The sequence below is a fragment of the Rhineura floridana genome, chromosome 2, assembly GCF_030035675.1.
Source record: "Rhineura floridana isolate rRhiFlo1 chromosome 2, rRhiFlo1.hap2, whole genome shotgun sequence".
In the NCBI taxonomy this organism is placed as follows: domain Eukaryota; kingdom Metazoa; phylum Chordata; class Lepidosauria; order Squamata; family Rhineuridae; genus Rhineura; species Rhineura floridana.
Window position 1 is genome coordinate 227,808,325 of NC_084481.1, and position 26,731 is coordinate 227,835,055.

At 43.9% G+C, this 26,731-nt stretch overlaps 1 protein-coding gene across 7 annotated transcripts in view; it reads left to right on the forward strand.

The window, feature by feature from the left end:
- RTN1 (reticulon 1) overlaps window positions 1–26,731 on the forward strand; it is a 188,539-nt gene that overhangs the window by 116,755 nt on the left and 45,053 nt on the right. The window contains exon 1 of one of the 7 annotated variants that reach the window (XM_061612437.1): window positions 26,512–26,617. The exons of the other annotated variants lie outside the window; for them this stretch is intronic. Within the exon in view, the coding sequence (XP_061468421.1) occupies window positions 26,557–26,617 (61 nt within the window). The 5' untranslated portion in view covers window positions 26,512–26,556. Of the gene's footprint in view, window positions 1–26,511; window positions 26,618–26,731 lie in introns of those variants that run through there. 7 annotated transcript variants of the gene reach the window in all.

Genomic DNA, 26,731 nt, shown 5'->3' on the forward strand with positions numbered 1-26,731 from the left:
AGGGTTGTTAAAACAAAAAGGGATTGCGAAGAGCTCCAAAAAGACCTCTCCAAACTGAGTGAATGGGCGGAAAAATGGCAAATGCAATTCAATATAAACAAGTGTAAAATTATGCATATTGGAGCAAAAAATCTGAATTTCACATATATGCTCATGGGGTCTGAACTGGCGGTGACCGACCAGGAGAGAGACCTCGGGGTTGTAGTGGACAGCACGATGAAAATGTCGACCCAGTGTGCGGCAGCTGTGAAAAAGGCAAATTCCATGCTAGGGATAATTAGGAAAGGTATTGAAAATAAAACAGCCGATATCATAATGCCGTTGTATAAATCTATGGTGCGGCCGCATTTGGAATACTGTGTACAGTTCTGGTCGCCTCATCTCAAAAAGGATATTCTAGAGTTGGAAAAGGTTCAGAAGAGGGCAACCAGAATGATCAAGGGGATGGAGCGACTCCCTTACGAGGAAAGGTTGCAGCATTTGGGGCTTTTTAGTTTAGAGAAAAGGCGGGTCAGAGGAGACATGATAGAAGTGTATCAAATTATGCATGGCATTGAGAAAGTGGATAGAGAAAAGTTCTTCTCCCTCTCTCATAATACTAGAACTCGTGGACATTCAAAGAAGCTGAATGTTGAAAGATTCAGGACAGACAAAAGGAAGTACTTCTTTACTCAGCGCATAGTTAAACTATGGAATTTGCTCCCACAAGATGCAGTAATGGCCACCAGCTTGGATGGCTTTAAAAGAAGATTAGACAAATTCATGGAGGACAGGGCTATCAATGGCTACTAGCCATGATGGCTGTGCTCTGCCACCCTAGTCAGAGGCAGCATGCTTCTGAAAACCAGTTGCCAGAAGCCTCAGGAGGGGAGAGTGTTCTTGCACTCAGGTCCTGCTTGCGGGCTTCCCCCAGGCACCTGGTTGGCCGCTGTGAGAACAGGATGCTGGACTAGATGGGCCACTGGCCTGATCCAGCAGGCTCTTCTTATGTTCTTATGTTCTTATCAGGAAAAACTTCCTGACTTTTAGAGCGGTACAGCAGTGGAGCCAATGACCTAGGGAGGTGGTGAGCTCTCCAACATGGAGGCATTCAAGAGGCAGTTCGACAGCCATCTGTTGGATATGCTTTAAGTTGGATTTCTGCATTGCAGGGGGTCAGTCTTTATGACCTTACAGGCACCTTCCAACTCATCTATGATTCTATGTTTGACAGAGGGCAATGCCATATTTGCCATGCGTGGCAAGTATAATCACCTAATCTTGCCCTGAGTTATTTGGCTGTGCGTGGCCTTCCTCTGCCATGGATTGTCTGATGGTTCTCCACCTCAGTGTTTCTTGCCCAGAAAATCAGTTTAAAAAATTTACGTCTTCTCAGTTGCTTGATCATATGTTGCATATGATGTAGTCTCTGGGTGCGCTCACCAGTTTGTGCACTTTTCATTCTTGCTTTGTGCTTGTGACATAGGCTGGATTGTGAGATGCAGATCTGTGTTGCTGTCAACATTGCGATAGGCTGATCTGGATTGTGATAGGTTGATCAGAGTTGGTCTCGGCATTGTGATAGGTTGAACAGTATTGGTGTCTGGGTTGTAATAGGTTGATCTGTGTTGGCCTGGTATAACTTGTGAGTATATTGCTTGGTGGCAAGGATCATGTAAGCACATGAAAATGCTCTGCTTCACTACAGAAATATGATCACAATAAAAATGGCGTGGCTTCTGTCTTTGTGGCCCAGCCCACCTATTAGTCTTCCATCTTTCAGGATTAAACTGCACCCTGGGTATATCTGCACAACTGACCCATTACTGAATTTGACTTGTTGTTTGGATATATCATTTTTGTTTCCCAAGAGTACCTATACCCCAGTAAAGTATAATATCACTAGTTGAGCCATCTTGCTTCCCTGACAGAGACTCTGGGCCTTTAAACAGCAGCACAACAAGCAGGAATCAGACTGGCACAGCCTTTCCCAGTGTGGGGAGGCAATGCAGAATGAAGCTTCTGATGAATACTGCCTGCCATGCAACTGTTACAAATACAGAGCCTCCGTCAGGATAAAGGGAGCAATCATGTCTGCCATCTGAGATTTGTCAGCCCCTCTGCAAAAAACACATAGATGCCACAAACAGGACCAATGAGTTCTATTATATTGCTTTGGAAATTTCTCCTTCCGAGTAATTTCTTTTAAAATAAAATTCTGCCCTGCACCTTCTATTTCCAGGCTTTTCCCTGGACGCAAACAACACAAATACATTGATAAAAAAGATAAAACATACAAAAAAATTTTAAAAAAAAAATCAAAACCAGAGGCAGTAACAGCTCTGCTCAGCTGCTGAAAAATGTAAAAACAAATCCAGAAAGAAGAAACACTCACTCTAGTGCTAAATTATCCTTGCTGATACTAACCTGGCAGGAAAGGTGCCCTTTTCACTTCACTTTGTTTTCCCCACAGGCTTGAAGCAAATATTGGCAACAGCTTGAAATGCTAGACACGCTCTAGTCTCTGAAGCCATTTTACATTTACACAAAGGCAAACTCAGAGTCGATCACAGTTCCCTGAAAAGTGTACCTGCACGATACATGTGTTTGCGAACATGTGTTGATCATATCGGCACCTTACATTTTTAGGCATACGTTACCAAAAAAGAAAAGCTTAACATCAGAAGATCCTGACTTAAACCAAGGAGATCTGCTGGCAGTCAGCATAAACCAGCTATAGGGAACCTTTGGCACTCCAGATGTTGCTGAACTACAACTCCCATCAGCCCCAGCAAGCATGGCCAGTGGCCAGGGATGATGGGAGTTGTCATTCAGAAACATCTGGAGGGCCACAGGTTCGCTGCACCTGGCGTAAACAATAGTGAGCTAGGATGACCAATGGTCTGACTCGGTATAAGATAGCTTCTTGCGTTTCCTAAACTTGGGGAAGCGCTTGAAAAGTGGTGGAGGAGTGTGGAATATTTGCCCCAATCTAGATTTGTTTATTTATTCAGCGTTATAATTTCAGGCTTGAGTCTGGAAGGTGAGGTGAAGAGTTTTTTGGCTTTGCAGCATTTGAATGTCAAATTCAGATTGGGTTTCCTCACCACTACCTTCTTCGTTGTATATTTGTGCCAGCTTTCATAACAGTGTACAATGAGCTTTGTCCCCGGGCTGGGGGTGGGGAGTCCTCAAGATCCACCCCACCCCAAAGCTCCTATTTCCTTTCTCTCCACACATTATTATTATTTATTAGATTTCTCTCTAGACCTTTCTCCCAAAGGAGTCCAGGACAACAGCAAAACAACAAGACAATACAATTAAAAATTAAATAAAAACAAAAACATATAACCACAGAATAGAAATTTTGGAAAAGGAGGACAACAAAGTGTGTGTGTGTGTGTTTAGACATCTTGCCTACCTATGGGGTTGTTTCTGTTGCCATGGAGAAGCAGAATTTTGCAGCTTCATGTTGGGCTTGTTTTTCAGAGGTTGCCTGAGACCTCAGTTTAGCTAGAGTGGCTTTATTAGTTGCAATGATGTCTGAACAATACTAGCATTTCTCTTCTGATAAATAAAAAATTGTGGGTAGGTTGTTTGCTGCTGTGTTTTTTGCAGGGTGGGCCTGGGGAGGTGGGGGTGAGCTGCAGAATGAGGTATTTTGCTAGGATATTTGTGCAACATGAGAAGCTGGACTCCATCCTCTGCATGTTTCTAAGTAGGGTAGCTTTGCCATTGGCAGAAAAGCTGTAACAGCGCTTGGAGCAGAAGGGATGTTTACCTTAATATTTCAGTGCCATCTGCTGAGAGTGCTCCTGGATTCTGGACCCATCTGGTTTATTTTTTATAGTGCTTGAAAAGCTATAGCAGAGAGAGGAACCCTTGCATTTGTCAGATATGATTTTCAAAACCTTTACCTTCAGACGTAACCCTTTCCACATCAACCTGTCTGCTGAGGAACCTTTGCATTCTGACCTAGAAACCCTGTGCTTTGCAGAGAATTCTGGCTGGATCAGGGAGTGTTGTGTAGGCTGCACACTCAATTCACCCATGCAATTGAGCCTCACTAGGGATGGGTGAGAAATTAGATTCCGTTCGCATTTCAAGCCAAATCTATCAAATTCGCACTTTCTGGAACAATATGAGAACCTAAACACAGCCATCCTTGGGAATTTGTACTTATCTGAATTTTGTGAAGCTATTCTTCAAGGAAACAATGTTTACAAAAATGCATATATTAAAGTGTGCATAAAAATGAACACATGGGTGTAAACAACATGCAAAAGTGCATTATATGACATGGAATTGCATGCAAAAATGCATACATTAGTCAGAACTGGCTACAAAAGTGTGTTCATTGGGAAATTTGCACTAAAATGCTGGAGAATTTTCATGAGGATTTTTTTAAAAAAAACACAAATTGCTGCAGAAATGTGGAGAACTGAGTTTAAAATTTGAAAAATGAGAAATTGACAGATGCATCCCTAAGCCTCACACAATGTTGCCCCACAAATGTACCAAAGGACACACTCAGTACTGTAGGCGCACCCCTGGAAGGGAAATCATTAGCAGGGCAAGCTGGCTCTCAAGGAAACACATCTGGCTTTTTTTCTTTTTCTCACTGAAAGAGTTGCACTCATGGTTGGGGTTCCCGCAGACCACAGGTTGAAAACCACCATGGTACATTTTATATCTCAGTTCACATGTAATAGACAAACCTGCTTGTCTTGAGAGGCCTTGTGCCAGGCTGTGCTGTAAGCGTGCAAAATTCTAATATTACTTCAACCTTGGTCAGCCTTAGACTGAGCTGAAGCACCTTGGACAGCTCCTTGAAAGTTCAAACTAAAACCCAGAGCCTCTAGCCGCCAATGGCAACTTCCAAACCTAGATGCCTAGTGCTGGGAAGCCCAGCAGTGGGCCCAGCTGAGGTGCTGAGGCATCGTTCGCTCTGATGTCTTAAATGGGGAAATTATGGCCTGCATCCCAACTAGATCTGCTAGTGTGCTTCTGTGTTGGAGTTGCTTTTTAATATGTTTTTAAACCTTTCTTTTTTTAAAAAAACCAATATGTTTTCTAACCTTTTTTTTAAATATGTCTTCAAAGCTTTTAAAAAATGTTTTTAAAGTTGTTTTGTTTTAATATATTTTAAAGTCTGTTTTTATGATATTTTAAAGTGCTTTTAGTGCTTTTGTTTGCCGCCCTGGGCTCCTGCTGGGAGGAAGGGCGGGATATAAATCAAATAATAAACAAACTGGAAAATCATTTCAGACTATGGTTACCAGCTCTGGTGTGGAAGCAAACTGTGTTTTGCCCAGGAAGCTGGAGAGAGAATTGGGGGTTGAGAAAAAGGAAGGAGGAGGATGCAAACTCAAGGCATGGACCCTGACCATTGTACATGAACCAGAACTACATGTCTCTGTAGTGATTATGGACAATCCATTTTAAATAGTGAGGTGCCACCCTGGAACATACGATGGCATAAGCCAAGATGAGAGTGGTTCTGAGCATATGCAGAACACCTGTCCTCTTAGTCAGCCCCTACACATGTGGGACTGGATTGTAATGGTAGCAAATGCAGTGTGTGAATTCCAGGGAGGCACAAGTCCTGACATCTGTACAATTACACTTGCCACCGTTGAGAATTGAACCGGCAATGACAATTCAAAGTTATAGATAAGCATCTCTCCAGCCTGAGCTACAAGGGATGGTACTGACATCTCTAGAAAAAAAGAGCATCTTTCTCCCTTAGTGTTGTTTTCTTGTTAACAACCCTTAGCCACAAGACACACACTTCAATTTATTTTTAAAAGGGATGAGGGTGATTTTACTGTGTGACTGTGTGTCTTCGGGGAACAATTGCTCTTAAAATATTTTCTGAAAATGGAGACCTTGTGCTTGTCCCTGCTGGCAGTCAGGCTGATGGGTGACAAAGCATCTTGTGTTATCTGATGTTGGTTGCTGAAGGCCAGCTCATTTATATTAATTTTGGCAGTAATGCTGACTGCCAGTTTCTACAGCAACTTTGCTCCTAAACAATCTGTCTCCTCCGTCCTCACAATGAAGAGGCACACCACCTTATCTAGGTCAACCAGGAAACCCAAGGAGAGGTGAGGCGATTGGATAGTGCTGGCCAATGCCATGATTGCCATTGTATGCACACTGCTAGGCTGCATTCAGATGTGGGGTTTATTGTGTTAGTTTTGCTGGCTCTGTCCAGATTTCTCCTGTCCCTTTCACAGTGCAGTATCTGTTGCATTATGGCACTGTGGCTTTTTGACCGTTATACCACCATGTCTCCCTAAATTTCATTCACATCAGTAGGCATGATTCGACACAACAACAAACATCATCAGACATGTTGCCACTCCACACTCCTTTCGCACATGTGTGCTTCTGTTCCCCTATGATTCACTATGCAGTATGCCAAAATACCACCCAAAATTTCATTACATGAGTCGTGGGGGCATGATCCATGAAAATAATTGGAAACTTACAATGCAAAACTCCCACAATATTCCAGGTTTCTAGGGTTGCAAACGGATTTATAGTTAACAAAGAAATAAGCACTAAACTTCTGCTAGGTTTTGCCAGATTTCCAGAACTAGTTATTATGTCGTGAAAAATCCAGAGCTTGGAAAAGTTACTTTTTTGAACTACAACTCCCATCAGCCCCAGCCAGCATGGCCACTGGATTGGGCTGATGGGAGTTGTAGTTCAAAAAAGTAACTTTTCCAAGCTCTGGAAAAATCACATAAAGCATGAGAATTAACAAGTAAGGAAAAGCCAGGAAGGCGGAATAAAGTGCCGTGTGAATACAGCCTTAGGGACAAGACAGGGGGGTTGAGTGCATATGGAAACACTGTGAGTCATGCAGTATATAGTTTTTCTGCTGTATATTTTACCAAAAGCACAAACAGCCACTTGTTTTTTAAACCAGTGCGGTATAGATTATTAGAGAGTAAATGAAAGCAGCAGGCGACAGGCAAGGAAGAGCCTTCAGTGATGTTTAATTTTGTGTGTGTGTGTGTGTGTGTGTGTGAGAGAGAGAGAGAGAGAGAGAGAGAGAGAGAGAGACTAGGTATGCTATACATTGAAAGAGTGCCCCAATTTTCATCTCTGAAATGCTGGGTACCATGCAGATAGAACTGATACTTTACAGCGGGGATGGGTAACCTGTGGCCCACCAGAGGCTCCTCGACTATAACACCCATCATCCTTGACCATTTGCCATGCTGGCTGGAGCTGAAGGGAGCTGGGATCCCAACTCCTGGTTCCTCATCCCTGCACTAGTGTAAGAAAGTCATGCCACAATCAGTCTCTTAGTCTTTGGTGTAGTGGTTAGAGTGTTGGACTATGACCTGGAAGACCAGGGTTCGAATCCCCACATAGCCATGAAGCTCACTGGGTGACCTGGGGCCAGTCACTGCCTCTCAGCCTCGGAGGAAGGCAATGGTAAACCCCCTCTGGATACCGCTTACCATAAAAACCCTATTCATAGGGTCGCCATAAGTCGGGATCGACTTGAAGGCAGTCCATTTCCATTTTCATAGCAGGTTAGGGGAGAATCTTTGGCCCTCCAAATGTTGCTGAACTACAACTCCCATTGTCCCTGACAAATTTTCATGCTAGCTGGGGCAGATGGAAGGCAGAACCTGGAGGATTTCCGGTGTCCCATCCTTGCACTAGTATAAGAAAGGTAGGAACACAATCAGTCTGTTAAAGGTGCCACAGGATTCTGTGCTGTTTTGATCTGTACCTCACATTTTTTTCCTTATATTTATATCCCTTCTTTCTGCCATTGTAGAGCCCTAGCTGGAGTACTTGTTTGTCCTAGACGGTCACTCATCCAGGCACTGACCAGACCCAGAACTGGAGGTTCAGTTGAGAAGGATGTGAGGCAGGGCCTTCTCTGTGGCTGCACCTAATTTATGGAACTCAGCAAGGTGGTGGCCTAATGTGTGCATGGAAGGCCACAGGTTTCCCATCCCTGGTTTAAAAGGGATTTTGTACTGAGAAATGTATTTCATGTTTCTCATCTTCGTCCTTTTCTTTCTTTCTTTCTTTCTTTCTTTCTTTCTTTCTTTCTTTCTTTCTTTCTTTGATTGATTGATTGATTGATTGATTGATTGATTGGATTGATTTCTATCCCGCCCTTCCTCCCAGTAGTTTCTTGCTTGTGAATAAACTGACAAATATTTTTGGGTTATCGACCACATTCATTAACTAGCTCATGTTAAGTTTGTTAACTAGCTCATGCCTAAGATACAAATGATCTACCAAGGAACAGCAAAGAAACAAAATATATTGTAAAATATATTGAGGGCGGGGAGAGAGAGAGAGAGAGAGAGAGAGAGAGAGAGAGAGAGAGAAGGACATTTCATACTCTGATGAGCTGATCAATAAGCTTGCTGGCTAAGCTGATATAACAGAAATAATATCAGCTAGTGAACTGGAAATGATTTCAAATGTGCTCAGCCACTTGGTTAAGCTACTAGAATACAAAGATGGCTGTCTTCTGTCTGCCTCTAATCTAGGGATAGAAGAGAAATTCAATTCAGTTTGCATTTAAAGGCAAACCTACCTAATTTGCACTTTCCAAAACAATACACAAACCAAAACTCAACCACCCTTCTAAATACACACTTCCCTGAATTTTGCAATGCGGTTCTCTGGCCAAGTAAGGTGCACAAAAATGCATATAATGGGTTAAACCGTCCATTAAAATGCATATATTAGAGAAAACAACAGAAATGTGTTATTTCAGGGGAAATTGCTATGCAAAAACATGTATATTAGGCAAAATTGCATACAAACACTTGTATATTAGGAGAAATTCAAACTTAAATGCTGGTGAATTTTCATGAGGATTTTGTTTTAAAAAAAACAATCACAAACTGATGTTGAAATGTGGGAAACTGAATTTAAGACTGGAACAAAAAAACAGAAAGAAACTGACATTGACAGTTTTGCCTGTTCCTACTCATCCAGCCCTCAATTCCAGCCTTGCAGCCCTCAATTCCAGCCTTTGCTGCTATGTGCTATTTCCATCCTTGCGTGGGGTCGGTACTCTCAGCTTTTCACATATACCACCACCTTCATATCTTCCAACTTTAGCTACTGAATAAAGCTTACACCCATGGACAAGGCAATCAGTGGAATCCAGAGGATTCACTTAACTATGTTGTAGCAGACCGCGTGTATGCACAGAGAGCTCTTGAAACACTGTGGGCACTGTGATGTCATCCTGACACATAGGTACCAACCATCCTGTGGATATGGGTTGTGCTTCCTACACAGTTTTACTGTATTTATACAAGGATTTGTATCCTGCCCATCTCTGCACTACGCAGGGCAGCTGACAACAAACTATGTAATAAATGCATTCACATATAGAGAGAGGTGTAGCGGATAAAACAGAGGCATCAGATGAAACAAATTATTTATCTGATAGACCAAAAGTCTGCCTAAACAAAAAGCTTTTTGTCATAGGATTAAACACCATAAAAGAATTTCACAGGACAAATGCGTTTCATACATTCCTTCCCCTTTAAATAGTAAATGGGCACCACCTCTGTTGCCTTTTTTGTCCCTGAAGACCTTTTTGTTACTGTCCAGACATTTCTCTTCCAAGAAGCCTTTTCAGTAGAGATCTTTCCCTGCCTGCATCTGTACTGGAATTATCTTTAGGTGCTTTATCATTTATGTCTTTTCCACCCTGAGCTTCTTTGGGTGGAAGGGCAGAACGTAAATTTAAATGCTGCTGCTGCTGCTACTACAATAATAATAATAATAATAATAATAATAATAATAATAATAATAATAATAAATAAGGTGCAGCCTGAGAGAAGATCCTGTCTTATTACCCTCAAATAAGCCTCCACTATAGTTGGGACTTAGAGGAGGGCCTCTCCACCAGATCTTAGATAGCAGGCAGAGTATGGGGAAAAGTGATCCCTAATGTATCCTGGATCTAGGCCATTTGGGGAAGGGGTGTAGCTCAGTGGTAGAGCATCTGTTTTGCATGCAGAAGGCCTCTGGCACAACCCCCAGCATTTCCAGGCTAGGAGAGAGACCCTTGTCTGAAAACCCTGGAGATCCACTGCCTGTCTGTGCAGATAATTCTGAACTGGATGGTCCAATGGTCTGACTCAGGGTAAGGCAGCTTCCTATGTTCCTTTGACCTAAGCCAGTGGCTCCCAGCCTTTACAAATTCACAAACCCTCCACTTGCTAACTGTCATTTTAGGCTCCATTAATTGAGAAAATACATAACAGCAAAAAACTGTTATGAACTCAGTAACATTTTCAAATGAATTTGCTTTTTATTCATTACAACAACAAATACATACAGGGTGGGAACCATTGACCGAAACCATACCTTGGACAGCTCCTTGAAAGCACCTTGGACAGCTCCTGGAAAGTTCGAACTGAAACCTGGAGTAGATTCTATTGCCCCACTGACATGGAGTCACCAGCTGCCACTGCTCTGAAGGGGAAAAGTCTCCTCTTTTCTTTGATGCATCACCTCTCCCTGGGAGACATCCTCTGAGCTCTCCCACTCTGTCACAGCAGGCCATACCCCTCAGCCATCTTCATCCTCCACAATCCCTAAAAACTTTCTCTGCAGGTGGAGAAGAGGCAACCTCTGGCACTCCTGCCTCATCAGTAGGCCCTGGTGCATTCAGAGGAAGAGGGGAGGTTTCATCAAAAGGGCTCTGTTCCATTGCCTCATCCCTCCTTCCCCTTCTTAAAGGCCTTCAGGGATGTCACCGGTTAATGGAAGATCTATTTGACAGATCTCTCCAGGACATGTTTTAGTTTAACTCCTGAAGAAGGCTTTTAAACAATAATTGGCCGAAGTACATACTTTTTTCAGCATCTTCTTGCACTCAGGTCCTGCTTGCGGGCTTCCCCCAGGCACCTGGTTGGCCACTGTGAGAACAGGATGCTGGACTGGATGGGCCACTGGCCTGATCCAGCAGGCTCTTCTTATGTTCTTATCTTGAGACACGTTCTCTTCTGTTTTGGGGTACAGTTTGAATACTCTCCTGATTCTGTATTTATTGTTCTTTTAAAAATTTGGTATCCAGAACTGGACACTGCTGCAGATACTGCCTGATCAAGTACAGCATAGAAGTATTGCTTGTGATGATCTGGACACTGTGCTTTTGTTTAGATTTATATGCAGCCAGAGATTGCTTTCGCCTATTTAACAGTACGGTAGGGCCCCACTCGTACAGCGGGTTACGTTCCAGACCCCCGCCTAAAAGTGAAACCCTGCAAAAAATGGAACTCATTCGATAGAATGGTTCCCCTACACCCGAAAAATGCTGTAAAAGCGGAACAAGCGCCATATGAGTGGGACCTTACTCTAACTGAAAGCCGCCATATTAGCAGAACGCCAAAAAGTGGGCTGCCGAAAAGCGGGGCCCTACTGTACTCTTGATGTTAGAGAAAGCATGAAGGAAAGGTCACTCCAAAGGCAAGAGAGAAACTCTGGGAGCCACATCGTTTTAGACCTCACTCAGAACCTTTGTTTACCTCCACAAGCTTGTCCCAAATTGGATTGTTTTGAGGAGTGGCTGGAGAAAATTTATAAAGGCTGCTAGAGGGCATGGGGGGAAAATCAATACTGATGTAATAATCCCAGTGGCCAATTACATTAGATTGTCTGAAAGCAGTCCAGCCCCCCTCTTTCCATAATTAACAGGACACCTGGCCAAACAGGCTCAATATTATTTACTTTGTAATCACTAAATGCTCTTTTTTTGTTTGTGCTTTAGGATGGCCTGCCTTTTCAGTCTACACTTTTAGCTTATTGCTGTGTTGGAAAAGATCACACAGCAATCCTATTCAAACTCTCTCGTACACACACACGTTCACTATTTGTGTGAAAAGGGCTTTTCTCGGTTCCATATAAGAAAAGCCCTTTCATATGTTCAATGACCATGTGGACAGTTGGGATGAGATTGCTCCTGATTTCCACATGTTCATCTCGAGGGCCAAACAGAACATTCGCCTGAACTGCTGTACGCACCTGCCTTCTGTACCCACAGACCAACCTTCTGCAGGGTTTAGACAAATTCATGGAGGATCAGCCTGTACTGTGCAGTATCAGAGGCCTAATTGCTTCTGAATACCACTTACTGGGGAACACAAGAGGGAATAACATTCTTGTCCTGCTTATAGTCTTTCTACAGGCATCTGGTTGGCCACTTTGAGAACAAGATGTTGGACATCAACCCTAGATTCATGGCCAATGGTCAGGGATGACTGGAGTTGTAGTCCTACAACATCTGGAGGACCTCCCCACCCTGCACTAGAGGGAGGGAAGAGAATAAGATGATGTAGTGTTTTTCTAGGACAGCCTTCCCCAATCTGGTTTCCCCTTAAGATGTTTGGACTCCAGCTCCTACCATCCTGACCATAGGCCATGCTAGCTGGAGCTGATGGGAGTTGAGATGCTCCATGGCAGATTGGACAGATTTTAGGTTGGGCAGAAATTTAGCTAACACCTTGACTGCCTGCTAGCTTTCTTTATGCACCATTTCTCTCTAAGCACTGGCATATGTAACTTTTTGTCTTCCTTCATCTTCTGTGTTGCGTTGTGGAAAACACACTCTGATCTCCTCTGAGATGGGCCTCTCAAGTGCCACTCCTGTAAATATGGTGTGTTGATTGGAGGAGGAGGAGGAGAAGGAGAAGGAGAAGAAGGCATTGATGAGTTGATGATGAACCAGAAGTTGGATCAGCCAGACAGAGAAAAACAAGCTCAGATTTGCAGCCCATCACTTGTCAATTCCCTTTTTCTGCTTCCATGGAAACACGGCTGGAAATTAATCAAGAGTTCAAATGGATGTCATGCACATCCGCTTGGAAGGCAGCCCCTATTTTAAGGAGCAGAATTCTTTATTCCAGGCCACAAGTGTTCAGTGGAACACAATGTCTTCGATACAGGGCTCTTGTGCCAGTGGACCTCTCTCTTCACTTCAGTGGAGTGGGCACCTCTGCATAAGCATCTCTTTGTTAAAAGCATCATTATCTTCTTTTTAAGAAATGAATAGAGGAGCCTTTACAGAGGGAGAGGGAGCCTACCTATCTTCAGGAAACCATGTATCTGGGGGAATACAGCTCCATACGCATTTCTCAAATGGAAATACATACTGTTCCTTCCCTTCCCACTCCAAATGATTTTTTGAAGTTTTCCAATCATGCAAAAAAAATAACATTAATGTCTCCAATGGTACAAAAAGAGTACAGAAAGAAAAGAAGGTTCATTGCAGTCACATCAGCCATACGTACATGTCTAAGGTGCAGCGGGAAACTCATATCTCCAAAGAGAGTATTGAGCCCAGTGGTGGTCCCCTCTCAGGACCTACCCTCTAAAGCAAACCAAGTAAATGGGTACTAGATGGTCATAGATTTTTTCAATAGAGATCTCTCCCCCCCCCCAATTTTTACATTCTTGAGTCAATTTCTCATTGAGGGCCAATGGCCAAATACTGTTATATCTATTTTTCATTCACAGGTGTTCTGCTCTGCTTCAGTTTCTTGCCTCTTCCAATCATGTTGCGACCAACATGAGTAATTGAGATTAATGAACCTTAGTCATGTTTAACTTTAGTGTGGCAGCACCTACCCTTTGGAATTCCCTCCCCTTAAATATTACACAGGCACCATCTCTGTTATCTTTTCAGTGCCTATTGAAGACCTTCCTCTTTCAACAAGCCTTTTAAGACCTTATCCCAGTTGGCGTCTGTGTTCAAATTATATGTTTTAAAACTTTTTTTAAAAAAAAAAACAATACTTTTTAACCTTTTTTTAAAAGATGTCTGGAAAGTTTTTTTTAAAAAAAGTTTTTAAAGATGTTTTGTTTTAATGTATTTTAAAGTCTGTTTTTATGATATTTTAAAGTGTTTTTAGTGCTTTTGTTTGCTGCCCTGGGCTCCTGCTGGGAGGAAGGGCAGGATATAAACCAAATAATAAATAAATAAAATGTTTATTAACTTCAGTGGGTCTACTCTGAATAGGAAAAGCACTGAATACCACTCCTAGAGTTGTATTCCACGTAATGCTAAGGAGAACGTTCTGTCAGCACAAGGATTTCTACTTGCACAATGGAACATTCTCCCCCTCTCCTTCCCCTGCACACCCATTAAGGATGAATTTGGGGATGGTGTGGGGTGCATGTGGGAAGAGGGGGGAGTCCTGCTAAGGGACTGCTAATCCTTGCACTAGCGCAAGTAGTTCTTTGAATACCAACCATAATAATTTGGTCCTTATAGAATCGAGGGACTGAGACCCTCCTCTCAAAAGATCAACAAGAGTATTAATAATAAATAATAATAATAAATTTAATTTATGTGTCGCCTATCTGGCCAGTGGCCACTCTAAGCGACGTACATACAATAAATATGGCAGAATACAATATAAAAATACAGTGAAATATATAAATTATAAGAGCAAACAATACATAATAGGAGACATTTAAAACAGAAGAATATTAAGCCTCCCCAGAAGTCCCGAAAGCCTGCTGAAAAAGCCAGGTCTTTAAGGCCTTGCGGAACATATTCAGGGAAGAGATGTGCCGAAGATCTTGTGGGAGGGAGTTCCAGAGGGTGGGGGCCGCCACTGAAAAGGCCTTCTCTCTAGTGCCCGCCAACCTAGCTGCTTCGGTTGGCGGGACTGAGAGAAGGCCTTGTGTGGCCGATCTTGTCAGGCGGCATGATTGGTGGCGTTGTAGGCGCTCCTTTAGATAAACTGGGCCGAGACCGTGTAGGGATTTAAAGGTTAAAACCAACACCTTGAATTGGGCCCGGAAAACAACTGGAAGCCAGTGTAGATTGAGATTAAGGCTGGATCTGGCTTAACCGTCTGTTTTCTTCCAAAAGTCTTTCACTTTTACACTTTCTCATCAAAGGTGAAAGAGGAATCCACAAACCTTGTAACCTCTCCAACAAAGGAGAGAGACAGCATTATTAATATAGCTGAGCCTGGCCAGACTCCAGTGCCAGCAATGGATCAATATAAGCATTAATATGTACTGCTCCTCTCTCCACGTTTGCTCAAGTGGTAAGGAAGTCCAGAGTAGCTTGACAGTGTCTGTCTCTGTATTGAGTAGAATAGGGGTGGAGAACCTATAACTTTCCAGATGTTTCTGGATCACAGCTCCCACCATCCTTGACCATTGACTATGCTTGCTGGTGCTGAGGGAGTCCAACTGTTGGAAGTGTTGGGATGCAACTCACCTTGCAGGGGGTTTCCATAGGAAAGAGTACATAGAGAGGGGAACCTCCAAGCTTCCTAGACCATTGTTCTTCAATCTTGGATCCATAGATGTTGTTGGACTACAGCTCCCATCATCCCCAGATAGCATGGTCAATGTTCAGGGATTACGGGAGTAGCTCCTTGAAAGTTCAGACTAAAACCCAGAGCAGATTCTGCTGCCCTACTAACATGGAGCCACCAGCCACTACTACTTGGGCCACCACTCCTCCGTGATGGGCAGACATCCCCATGGACCACATTCCTGTGGATCCTCCTTTGGCAAGAAGGGTAGGATATACATTTTATTACTAATAATATACACAAAAATAGCCTGGTAACCCTACCTTTGTAGATTTCAGTCCTTTTAATTTTTTTTTTAACCTTTGTAAGCGTCTCTGCTGTTGCATCCTCTTAGGCATCTTTTTGTTAAAATATCGAAGTATTTCGGGGGGAAAACAGTCTTCAGCTGGGGAAGTCAAAAACTCTCTTGACTCTAGGTTTATTACAAGAACATTTTCCTTATTCTTTTTATTATCCTTCAGATAATAATCAAGGAAATCATTTCCATCACCAAGTTGCTCACAATATGCCCTCAGTTGACTTTAAAAAACAAATGCAGTTGGCCTGCTGATCCCAAGAGATTGGGCTTGCAGAGCCCAGTGAGTCTACACAGGATGTTTGGTGAAGTGGCTCTTTGAGTGGTTTACAAGAAATACATTGATGTCTCCTTTAGAGTGCCTAAGAAATCAAGTACCACCCCAGATAATTCCATCCATCCAGCAATGATCAATAGCCTGATCTTAGCAAAACTACTCCATAAGTATTAATTGCTGAGTAAATTGCTCTAAGCACACCTAAAAGAATGGTTAATTACCAGAATCCAGATTCAGTGGCAAAAATTAAAAAAATGCAGCCTTGGTTCCTATGATTGGCTGTATATAAACCAGTGGACAAAATTTCAGACACAGACCTAAAAGATCTCCGTTTAGTGATGTGTGTGTCCCATCCAGAGTCGATACCAGGAGACTGAGACGCTGGTGCAAGTAAATCTCATTTTATTAGAGTAATGGATACATCAAAAGCAGTGCGCTTCATAGAAACCCCTACATTAACTCACTAGGAATCCCTAAATACACTCTTGACATGCTCTGCGACGTAAGAAGAATGTTGACTTAACACCCCCCTCAATACTCAGCAGACTTATATAGGGAAAGTTTTTGAGCGCAATCTCTCACTCCTTCGCACACCCGCCCTCTGCCCGGTACGCTTTTCCCGCCGCCGAGAGCGAGGTGAGGGGGGGTGAGCCTCCATGGGCTCATCAGACGAAACAGGGTCCTTATCAACAGTCCAGGAAGTAGAGGGCTGAGAAGCGTCAGGCGTCTCTAAGTTACTGCGGGACGAAGGGGGGGTTACTGCTAATTCACGGCTTGGTGAAGGGAGAGTTACTGCTCTTTCGGAATCCTCCCCTAACTGATCCGTTGGGATGGTTGAAGGCTGGGTCACCCGTGGGAATTGTCGGAGCATCTAACACACTCCTTTCCCTAATGTCTGGAGTAGACACAACAACAGCTGGATCTTCCGTGCCTTCTGGCAGTTGAGGCGTCTGCAACTCATGCCTTCCCCCTCCCTGCCCTTCCAGAGAGAGCTGGGGCTTGACAGTGTGTAATGGACAGCCGTGGGCAGGGTACATTTACTCAACTGTTGCTTCCTCAATAAATGACCTTCTACACATGATGGCTGTGATGACAAAAAGCAAGGGAAGGCTTTCCACAAAGCATTTTGTGCATGTAAATTATTCAGGGTTGCTCTCATGTCACCCCCTGGAAATCACTTACAGGGTCAAACCTACAAGCCATTTGCTACGTGCCAGCTTGTTTTTATATAGCCACAAGAGTGGCTGTATACTATAGCCAGTATGGATTTTTGGCATTCCGCAATGTTAAATTGAAAATATCCCCCATGCCATTCTGTTGCTTCCCGTAAGCTCATTTCAAAACAAAACCTTACAAAACTTACAGTCCTGAACTCAGAAACGCTTGCTTAACAACCCTCTCCATTTTCATGGTGATACACAAAACAGTCAGAGACAATTGAGAGTTCAAAATGTAAAAAGAGAGAAAAAAACCCAGACCCCTATTGGACTTTTTTCTGTCAGAGTTCTCATAATCTGTTGAAATGAAATAAAAATCAGCTGTGTTCACTGAGTATGTGTAATCCTATTACTGACCTTGCACCATACTCTGACCTTCATCTTCTGCAGTTTAAAAGTTAAAAAAATGCATAGCTGATTTTTAATTAAAGAAATTTAACATTGGAGTCAATGATAAGCCTGGGCATGCTCAGTAAGAACCAACTGTTACTCTTCTAAAAGCCAGACTCACAGCTGTTGGGCTTGGCTAATCGGGGCCACACCCACACCAGACATTTATTTCAGTTTAGACAGTCATGGCTTCCCCCAAAGAATCCTGGGAAGTGTAGTTTGTGAAGGGTACTGAGAAGAGACTCCTATTCGCCTGACAGAGCTCCACTGGCCAGAGTGGTTTAACAGTCAGCCACCCTGACTGAAGCTCTGTGAGGGGAATAGGGCATCTCCTGGCAACTCTCAGCACCCTTCACTAACTACACTTCCCAGGATTCTTTGGGAGAAGCCATGACTGTCGAGGGATCTTCCAGGCACCTATTTATTGAGTGTGCATCCTGATTTGCTTACGTGGAAGTTAGATTGCTTCCAGTGGAGACTGGCACCGCCACTGCCATTGCGGAAGTGAATCCGCGCCGGGTTTTAGTCTGAGCTTTCACGGAGGTCCTTGAAAGCTCAGACTGAAACCCGGGGCAGATTCACTGCCCCAATGACATTGCCACCACCAGTCTCCACTGATTATATCTTTACAAAGCATTTGTTCTGATCTGTTTGCATTCCTCCTGATGTGATAGCGGCGTGTTTATACGTCTTCCTGTCATCCTGTTTACCACACACTTTTCTCTGCAATTTCCTGTCACTTTCCTAACCACAAAAAGTCCCTTTGTTTTTTAACGTAGATTTGTCACACTAGGGCAACAGGGTGCTTTAATCCATTTTAATTGGGCAAACCTAAATTTCCCAGTATGACTCCCTCCTGCAAAATACTGACAGTTTGGAGGTGCCCAGTTTGGGGTTTCCCAGATCACCACTCAGAGATGCACTTCTGTCTTTAAAACTTCAGATGCAGTGGGAAAAGATGCAGCCATGACCCCTCCTATGGTATTCCTCCACCTGTTGTCCTACAAGTCTGGTTTTAAAATATGCCAGGCAGGGGTGGGCGGTGGGCAAAGGCACAGGCGTAGGAATGGGCAGGATTCAGAGACACAGCATCTGATCACAATCCAACAAACATAGGCTGAATTTTCAAATCTCCTCCCACACAACCATACGTTTCAGCAGAGGCAGCTACAGCTCACAAGCTGATGAATAATCAAATGATGAGCTATAAGGTGATGCGCATAGCGGGATGGATGGAATCTGAATTTCCCTTAACAAACACTATTTTTTATGCACTTCTGATTAATGTACACATTTTTGCAAGCAATTTCCTATAATAAAACGCATTTTGTATGTTAATTTCACTAGTGTATGCATAGTTTAGCCGACAGCCATACTACTCTAAAGACGCCCGATCTCGTCTGATCTCATAAGGTAAGCAGGGTCAGGCCTGGTTGGTAGTTGGATGGGAGACTGCCTGGGAATACTGGGTGCCATAGGCTTAGAGGAAGGCAATGGTAAACCACCTCTGAATACCTCTTACCATGAAAACCCCATGAATATATCAAAAAAATATTCATAGGGTTGCCATAAGTCGGAATTGACTGGAAGGCATATAACAACAAACAACAATGCACAGTTTACCCCAATAGGTATTTTTTTACACTTTTTTTCTTCATTAGATTTATATCCCACCCTTCCAGAAGGAGCCCATGGCAGCATTCAAAACCACTAAAAACACTCTAAAGCATTTTAAAAACAGACTTTAAAATACATCAAAACAAAACATCTTTAAAAACATATTAAAACATTTTTTTAAAAAAACTTTAAAAACATATTAAAAAACAAGTCCAACACAGATGCAGACTGGGATAAGGTCTCTACTTAAAAGGCTTGCTGAAAGAGGAAGATCTCCAGTAGGCGCCGAAAAGATAACAGAGATGGCACCTGTCGAATATTTAAGGGGAGGGAATTCCAAGGGGTAGTTGCCACTATGCTAAAGGTCCACTTCCTATGTTGTGTGGAATGGGCCTCCTGATAAGATGGCATCTGCAGGAGGCCCTAGTGCAGTGATCAACTGGGTATATAAGGACTAAGACGGTCTTTCAGGTATCCTGGTCCCAAGCTGTATAGTGCTTTGTAAACCAAAACTAGAACCTTAAGAACATAAGAAGAGCCTGCTGGATCAGGCCAGTGGCCCATCTAGTCCAGCATCCTGTTCTCACAGTGGTCAACCAGGTGCCTGGGGGAAGCCCGCAAGCAGGACCCGAGTGGAAGAACACTCTCCCCTCCTGAGGCTTCCGGCAACTGGTTTTCAGAAACATACTGCCTCTGACTAGGGCGGCAGAGCACAGAACCTTGAACCTGGCTACAGAATTGTATTGCAAAATCCAGAGAAGTTCAAATTTTGAAGGATAGCTGTGTTTCAGTTCATGTAAAAGTACAAATTAGGTAGATAAGCCTTTAAATATGAACCAAATCAAATTTCTCCCTTGTCCTTAGCTACAACTCATGAGCTGATGAATAATCAAGTGCCAGTACCAAATAAATAAGATACTAAATTTAGAGGGAACTGTCTGTTGTCTGGTGCCCGTTTTCTCCCATGCCACTGGCACAGGATGTGACTGTTGGGGGCCCTGCCTCATTCCTTCGCTGATCCCTTTGGCCAACTTCCTTCCCCACATGCAGTGTGTCCTGCTGGCCACAGAAGGGGGATGCACTGAGTGGGCAAGAGAACAGGAAGGGCTGTAGCTTAGTCACAGAGCAGCTGCCTTGCATACAGAAGGTCCCAGGTTCAATCCCCGGCATTGCCAGGTAGGGCTTAGAATGTCTCCTGCCCGAAACACTGCAGAGCCACTGCCAGTCAGTGTAGACAATACTGGGCTTGATGGACCAATGGTCTGACTCTGTACAAGGCAAGTTCCTATGTTCCTCATAGGTGGAGGATGAAATCAAGGGCCCCATTGGCTGCAGCCCATCTTGGAGCATTTAAAGGTATAAGCACCATCTCCAGGTGAAGACCTTGTGTACGTGTGCGAGTCAGTTTTGTATGTGAGCAATAGCTGGTAGTCTGCATTGGGGAATCTCTGGCCCATGAGTTTAATTAAGCCTACTAGTCCTCCCTATTTGGCCTGTGAAGCTATTTTGGCCAAGCCACCTCACCTGCCCTACACCTGACAGTTGTGGACAGGTAAAGATGCGTCTGGGCTGAAAGGGGGTTTGTAACATCGTCACTTGCATAGTGGGACTCTACATTTTTTCTGAGGCAGCTGCCTGGAGTTGAACTGCCAGAATTGGCTCTGAAACACACGTTCATTATTCATCCTCGCTGACTCAGCTAGATTTCAGGATGTCTGAAAGCGTCAGGAATCTGTTCTGCAAACGTGAAAGTTACTGCTATGGTGGACTCATACATTTGAAAACACATACACCCCCCCACACAGTGCTTTTTTAAAAAAAAACTTATATAAATGTACACATAGGGCAAAACCACCTGCCTGAAATAACCAAATTGTATTAAATATAAACACACAGTCTGGACTTTGGGTCCCATTTCATTCTGAGTGTCAGTCTTGGGAGGGTAGTAAAGCAGAACATACGAGACACGACAGAAACAAGCAGTTTCTAAATTTATCAGCAGTTTGGAAAAATCTGCTAATCATTTTCATGACAAAATAGGATGCGATGGTTGTGTCACACTGTGTGTGTTAAATTTGGTCTTGGTTTTAGAAGCCAGTCTCTTAAAAACCTGGTCTTCAGAATTCATGCATCGCTAGCCAGTTACCATTTGATATGTTGTGTGATTTAACATTTCTCCTTGGCAAAGCAAACTCACAAAAAACATTAGAACTAATTCAGTTGCATTTGTATAGCATATGTATTATAGCCTGTATTTTATTTTATTGATTTGCTATTGACAGCATTTCTGCCCTCCCCTCTTTGGCCAAAATGGCTCTCAGAGCGGCTTACAAAAATCAGTAGTAAGATACTTGGATGATTACTTTAAAAAAGGAATAAATTACAATTACTTACATGGCCCCAAAAAGGAGTAAATTAGCATTACAATTGCAATAGTACTGAAAGAAATTGATGACTTTACCGCTACTTAAAAGTAATCACTACAATTACAATTAAGTTACTTTAAAAAAACTAGAGTGCCTATGAGGTGCTGGCCTTGTCTGCTGCACACCTAAATAGCCTAAAACAATATTAAAAATAAACACAGAGACAGGTGGTAGAATAATTATTTTTATCCATATGATAGCAGTGGTGGTCTCTCCGCTGGTAAGGGAGGCAGAGGCCACCACTCAGATCTTTGCACATCAAACCGAGTGCAACCCACACACACACACACACTCAGCCAGCAAGCATCATCTCTCTCACTCAACCACCTCCTGGACCTTTCCCTGCCACCGACTAAGGTACAGCCGCCCAAGCAAACATTTCGCCTGGGGTGCAAAAAAGTTAAAACACTGCAAATGCAGCAAAGTAGCCAAGGAGTGTGGCAGAGGCCGCTTTGCATGCCAAGGGCAAACAGGGGCGTCACTACCAGGGTGCGGAGGGTGCGGCCCGCACCCGGGTGTCACCATGAGGAGGGTGACACCCAGAGCCGCCCCGCGCCGATGCCCGGCAAGGCTGCTTCAACTCCTCCTCAGAGGTGGGCGGGCGGGCGAGACCGGGAGCAGCGTCGGCGGGGCGAGGGAGGCGCGCCAGCGTTTCCAGGCCTTCTCCGGCTGGGTGCAACCTCCGGCGCGCGCCCTCCCAGGGGCATGGATGGGGTGGCTGGCCTTGAGTGTGCGCACATGTGCGCGCGCACGCAAGCCCAGCCACCTCGTCCATGCCCCTGGGAGGGCACGCACCGGAGGTCCGCACCCCCCCGCACTCCCAGTAGTGACGCCGCTGCAAACAGTATTAACACACACACATACACTTCATTGTCTCTCCCCTCCATAGTTCTTCATCTGCATCCCACTGCTGCCTCCTTCTCCTCCTTCATCCACGTCCTTGCTGTCTGGTTCTTTTCTCCCTCCACTCCATTCTTCACCATCCATTTTTTTAACAATTGCTTTCTCCACTCCACCCCGTCTCGCTTTCCACCTCCTCCTTCATCGCCTGCTAAACACCCGCAGAGCATGAGGGAAGAGCAACACAGAAGCCCAGTTTGAGGTACATGATTTTCATCCACGAATCAGAAGACTTTCCCTGTTCCCCCTCCCCAGCAATGCCCAAAAGTAATGCTGGAAACAATTACTCCTCAAACGTAATAAAATTACTCCTATTACAATCAAAATGTAAAGAAATTACCCACTTGTTCCTCAAAAAAAGTAATAAATTACAAGTAATTCATCTTTTGTAACTAATTACTTCTAAGCACTGGTAAGATGGTCGCTGCCTTCAGGCTCACAATCTGAAAAGACACAACACATAAGGAAAAAGGAATGGGACAGAGAAGGGGAAATCAAGCACAGAAGTTCTTAAAGCTACAGTGTTTAAAGTTAGAGCCAATGTCAGTGGTGGTTTGGTTTGAAGATTAGGAAACTGAGTCTGAAACAACTTTCTGGCCCTCTACATAAATTCTGCTACATCAGGGCCCTCTTCACACGTGTTTACAGCTGTCCATCTAGGAGAACTTTCTGTGTTGATCTCCATCATAACTGCACTTTGTATTCACTTATTCTTTCACTCATTCATATCCCTCTTGTTTAGCCTGAAAATAAGCTCTTAGAGCAGCTCATAATATCAAATCCATATCCAAACCTGCAATTTGCAGGCATCAGTTGTGTGGGGAAGGGGGTGCACCTTGTTCCAGGATGGGAAAGCGGTTTTCTGTCTGCAAGCAGTATACAATTGATGGTCTCCCCCCCCCATTTGCAGTGCATTTCCTTTGCAGTGAAATGGATTAGTGTAATTCATTCTGTAAAATTCTGCCACAGCAGAAACCAAGACAAATAACAGATTCTTTGTCAGAAACCAAAGGGCAGTGGAATAGAAACAGAGCGACATGCGACAAGAGGTCAGAATGGAAATCGATACCTTCTTGCATCCAAACTTCTTCCTGGTCAGTCAGTGTCTCTCCTAAATTTCTGTATGTAGGGTAGGGAGAGGTGGGAATTTCAATTCAGTTTGCTTTTCCAGCCAAATCTATCAAATTCACACTTTCTGAACCAATATGAGAAGTGAGAGACAACTATCCTTCAAAATTTGCACTTATTCGAATTTTGCAATGCAGTTCGCCAACCAAAGTGTTTACAGAAATGCATATATTAGAGGAAAGTGTGCCTTTAATGAATATATGAGTGAATATGACATACAAAAATGCATTATATGAGGATAAATGGCTTGCAAAAATGTGTGTGTACATTAGTAAAAAACCATGCGAGAACATGTTTATTAGTAGAAATTCTCACTAAAATGCTGGAGAATTTTCATGAGTATATTTTTTTAAAAAAAATGCAAATTGCTGCAGAAATGTGGAGAACTTAGTTTAAGATTGGGAAAATGAGAAACGGAGAGAACCGAAACTGACAGATCTTCTTTCCAACCCTAATGTAGGGACAGACGGCCAAATCTTGACTTTACTACGCATGCATATAAATGGAAGTGCATGCCCCCCAAGGGATGGCACATTGCTTTTCTTCCAAAACTGGCTATCTAGATATTCCATGTGGCTTAGGCAACAATCCTAAGCATACTTTCCTGAGAGTAAGCCCCTTGAATACAGTGGGATTTACAAAAACATGCGTAGGATTGTGGTGTGGACAGACGTGTTTCAGTACTCTTATTCTACAATTAAGTGCCACCAGATCCATTATTAAATTAAACATGTTCTGAAAATAAACCTGTTATGATAGGCTCCCTAACTGTATCTCATTGGGTAGAGCATCTGCTTTGCATGCAGAAGGGCCCAGGTTCAATTCCCAGTATCTCCAGGTAGGCAATAGTGTAGTGGCGAGTTCAGAAGTGCAGGGTCCTTTCATGTTTGTTACAGCCACCCCCTCCCCTTTTCTGCTGCTGAGCTGAGAATGAGTTCCTTGTTAATATATTCTCCCACAACAGACATCCCTAGAAGCCAATCAGCATGAAATGGAGTGTTAGCTACTGATAAAAGTCTTCTCAGTGGCTATCTCATCTTCTTTCACTCTAATTGGCTTCAATCAGCAGGAAAGGACAAGGAAACATGCTAGAAGACTCTTCGCAGTGGCTACCACACTCTCTTTTCATGTTGAATGGCTCACAGGATGCTGGACACAGAGGGACCCTGTTGGGACCCTGCTCCCAAAAAGGTAAAGGGACTAAGACCTTCCAAGTCCCTGGATGACTACACCTCTGCAGAATGGGCTGGGAGAGACCACAGTCTGAAACCCTGGACAGCTGCTGCCAGTCAGCGTAGACAATACTGAGCTAAATGGACCAGTGCTCTGACTCGGTATACGGCAATTTCCTGTGTTCCTAATACAACTTACTTTAGAAAGCATCACGGGACCAACTGCAGAATAGAGAACACAGAGTATTAAACGAAGGAATGTGCTCCCGCAAGACACTGCAATAGCTGACAGCTTAGATGACTTTAGAAGAGGATTGGAGAAATTGGTGGAGAATAAGGCTACTAGCCACAACGGCTACTTCCACTGTTGGAGGCGGCATAACTCTGAGTATCAGTTGCTAGGGATCACAGGTGGGTAGAGCGCTGTTGCACTCAGCCACTTTCAAACTTTCCACTGTGGCCCTCTTGAAGCCTTCCCCAACCAATCTACTCTGCCAAGCACTTGGTATGGGGAGATTCCCCCCAACCTTGCTTCAGCTCCCAGCAGAAGATGAGAGGTTGCCCCAAAGAGCGGTTCTCCATGATGCCTTTTTCTGTCCAATCTGTCTTCAAACCCCAATTCTTTAATTTAAGTTCCCATAGTGCCTCTAATGTAGCATCGCTCTGGAGCATTGTGGAGAATCTAGATAGCAGGTTCAAGTCACCCAGGACTGCTTGGAGCACTGCTGTTGCCTGCCATTGCTACCAGGGGACCCCCCTCCCAGGGCCCACCAGCAGAAAAGGGTGCCCATCAAGTTTTCCAGTGTCCCCTCAAACCTGGAGCAGGCAATTAGGGAACAATTGCATTAAAATCTGAACAGAACCTAAGTTTTCCTCCATCCTGAATTGCGTGATTGTTCTCCAGAGGGTTGAGATCAGGTTTACTGCTGTTTTCTCCACCATGGAACCAAAGCAGAGTGGTCTGTTGGATGACGACAATGTGTTATTTTCCTGGTTTTACATGTTTACCCCTCTGGATTATGGTGGTGGGGCTGTGCCAGTGAGTAAATCGGAAAGGCAAGCTAAGACTCTCTGGCGTGCGTGGATCAGCACAGTTCCAGATCTAGTACCGAATCTTGATCTCTTGATCAGTTGTGTTGTCTGCAGATATGCCTGGGAGCAGGATTAGGAGAGACCAGATGGGCAGGGGAGCAATGGCAGAACCAGCAGCCTGGACCCATAAATCCCAAGGAAAATGCTTGATTTCTTTAAAATTGCCAGAAATTTCTGGAAGAGGCATAGTGTCTGCTTAGTAAACACATAGGAAGCCGCACCCTTCTTCTCTTGCTCCCCCCTCCCAATTTCCCCCTCCTCTCCCCGTTTCCATCCCCATCCAATTTGTTTTTGTCCCTCGGCTGTCAGGTTTAGTTCACCATTTCGACAGCTTAACACCATTCAGCTTCTCCACTTTCTTTTTACTCACTCTTCTTATTGCTATTATCATTTGCAAAGCAACTGCGGCATCTTTTCCCTTTCCACAAAAGCGACTGGTCTCCAGGGCAGTCACAGCGTCCTTTTTGCTGATTTGCTGCAGTGGAGTCCGCAGCGCTTACAAAACGCCCTCCCCCATCTCCCCCTTGTTCTGCTTAACAGCATCTCTCCATAGCCAGTGCAAGGGGGGGGGGAGAGAGAAGCAACAGCAGCAGCTTGAGACCCACTCACCTCTCCGTGCTTTGGAATGCTTGAATGATAGGGAAAGGCAGTGCCTGACTCTTGAGTCTGAGCAGAAGGAAAGGATCCAGCCATTCCTGTCTCTCTCCCCTAGCAAGATGCAAGCCAGTGCTGATTCTACGAAGATGGAATGTCTCTGGAGCAATTGGAAAGGCCAGGGTATATCTTACGTTTGCTCTGCTGTAGTTTTTGCATGCCTGGAAATGATTGCATGGGAGGGGAGAGGCTCATCACAGAGAGCATTTGTGTGTTTTATATCATCATCATCATCAT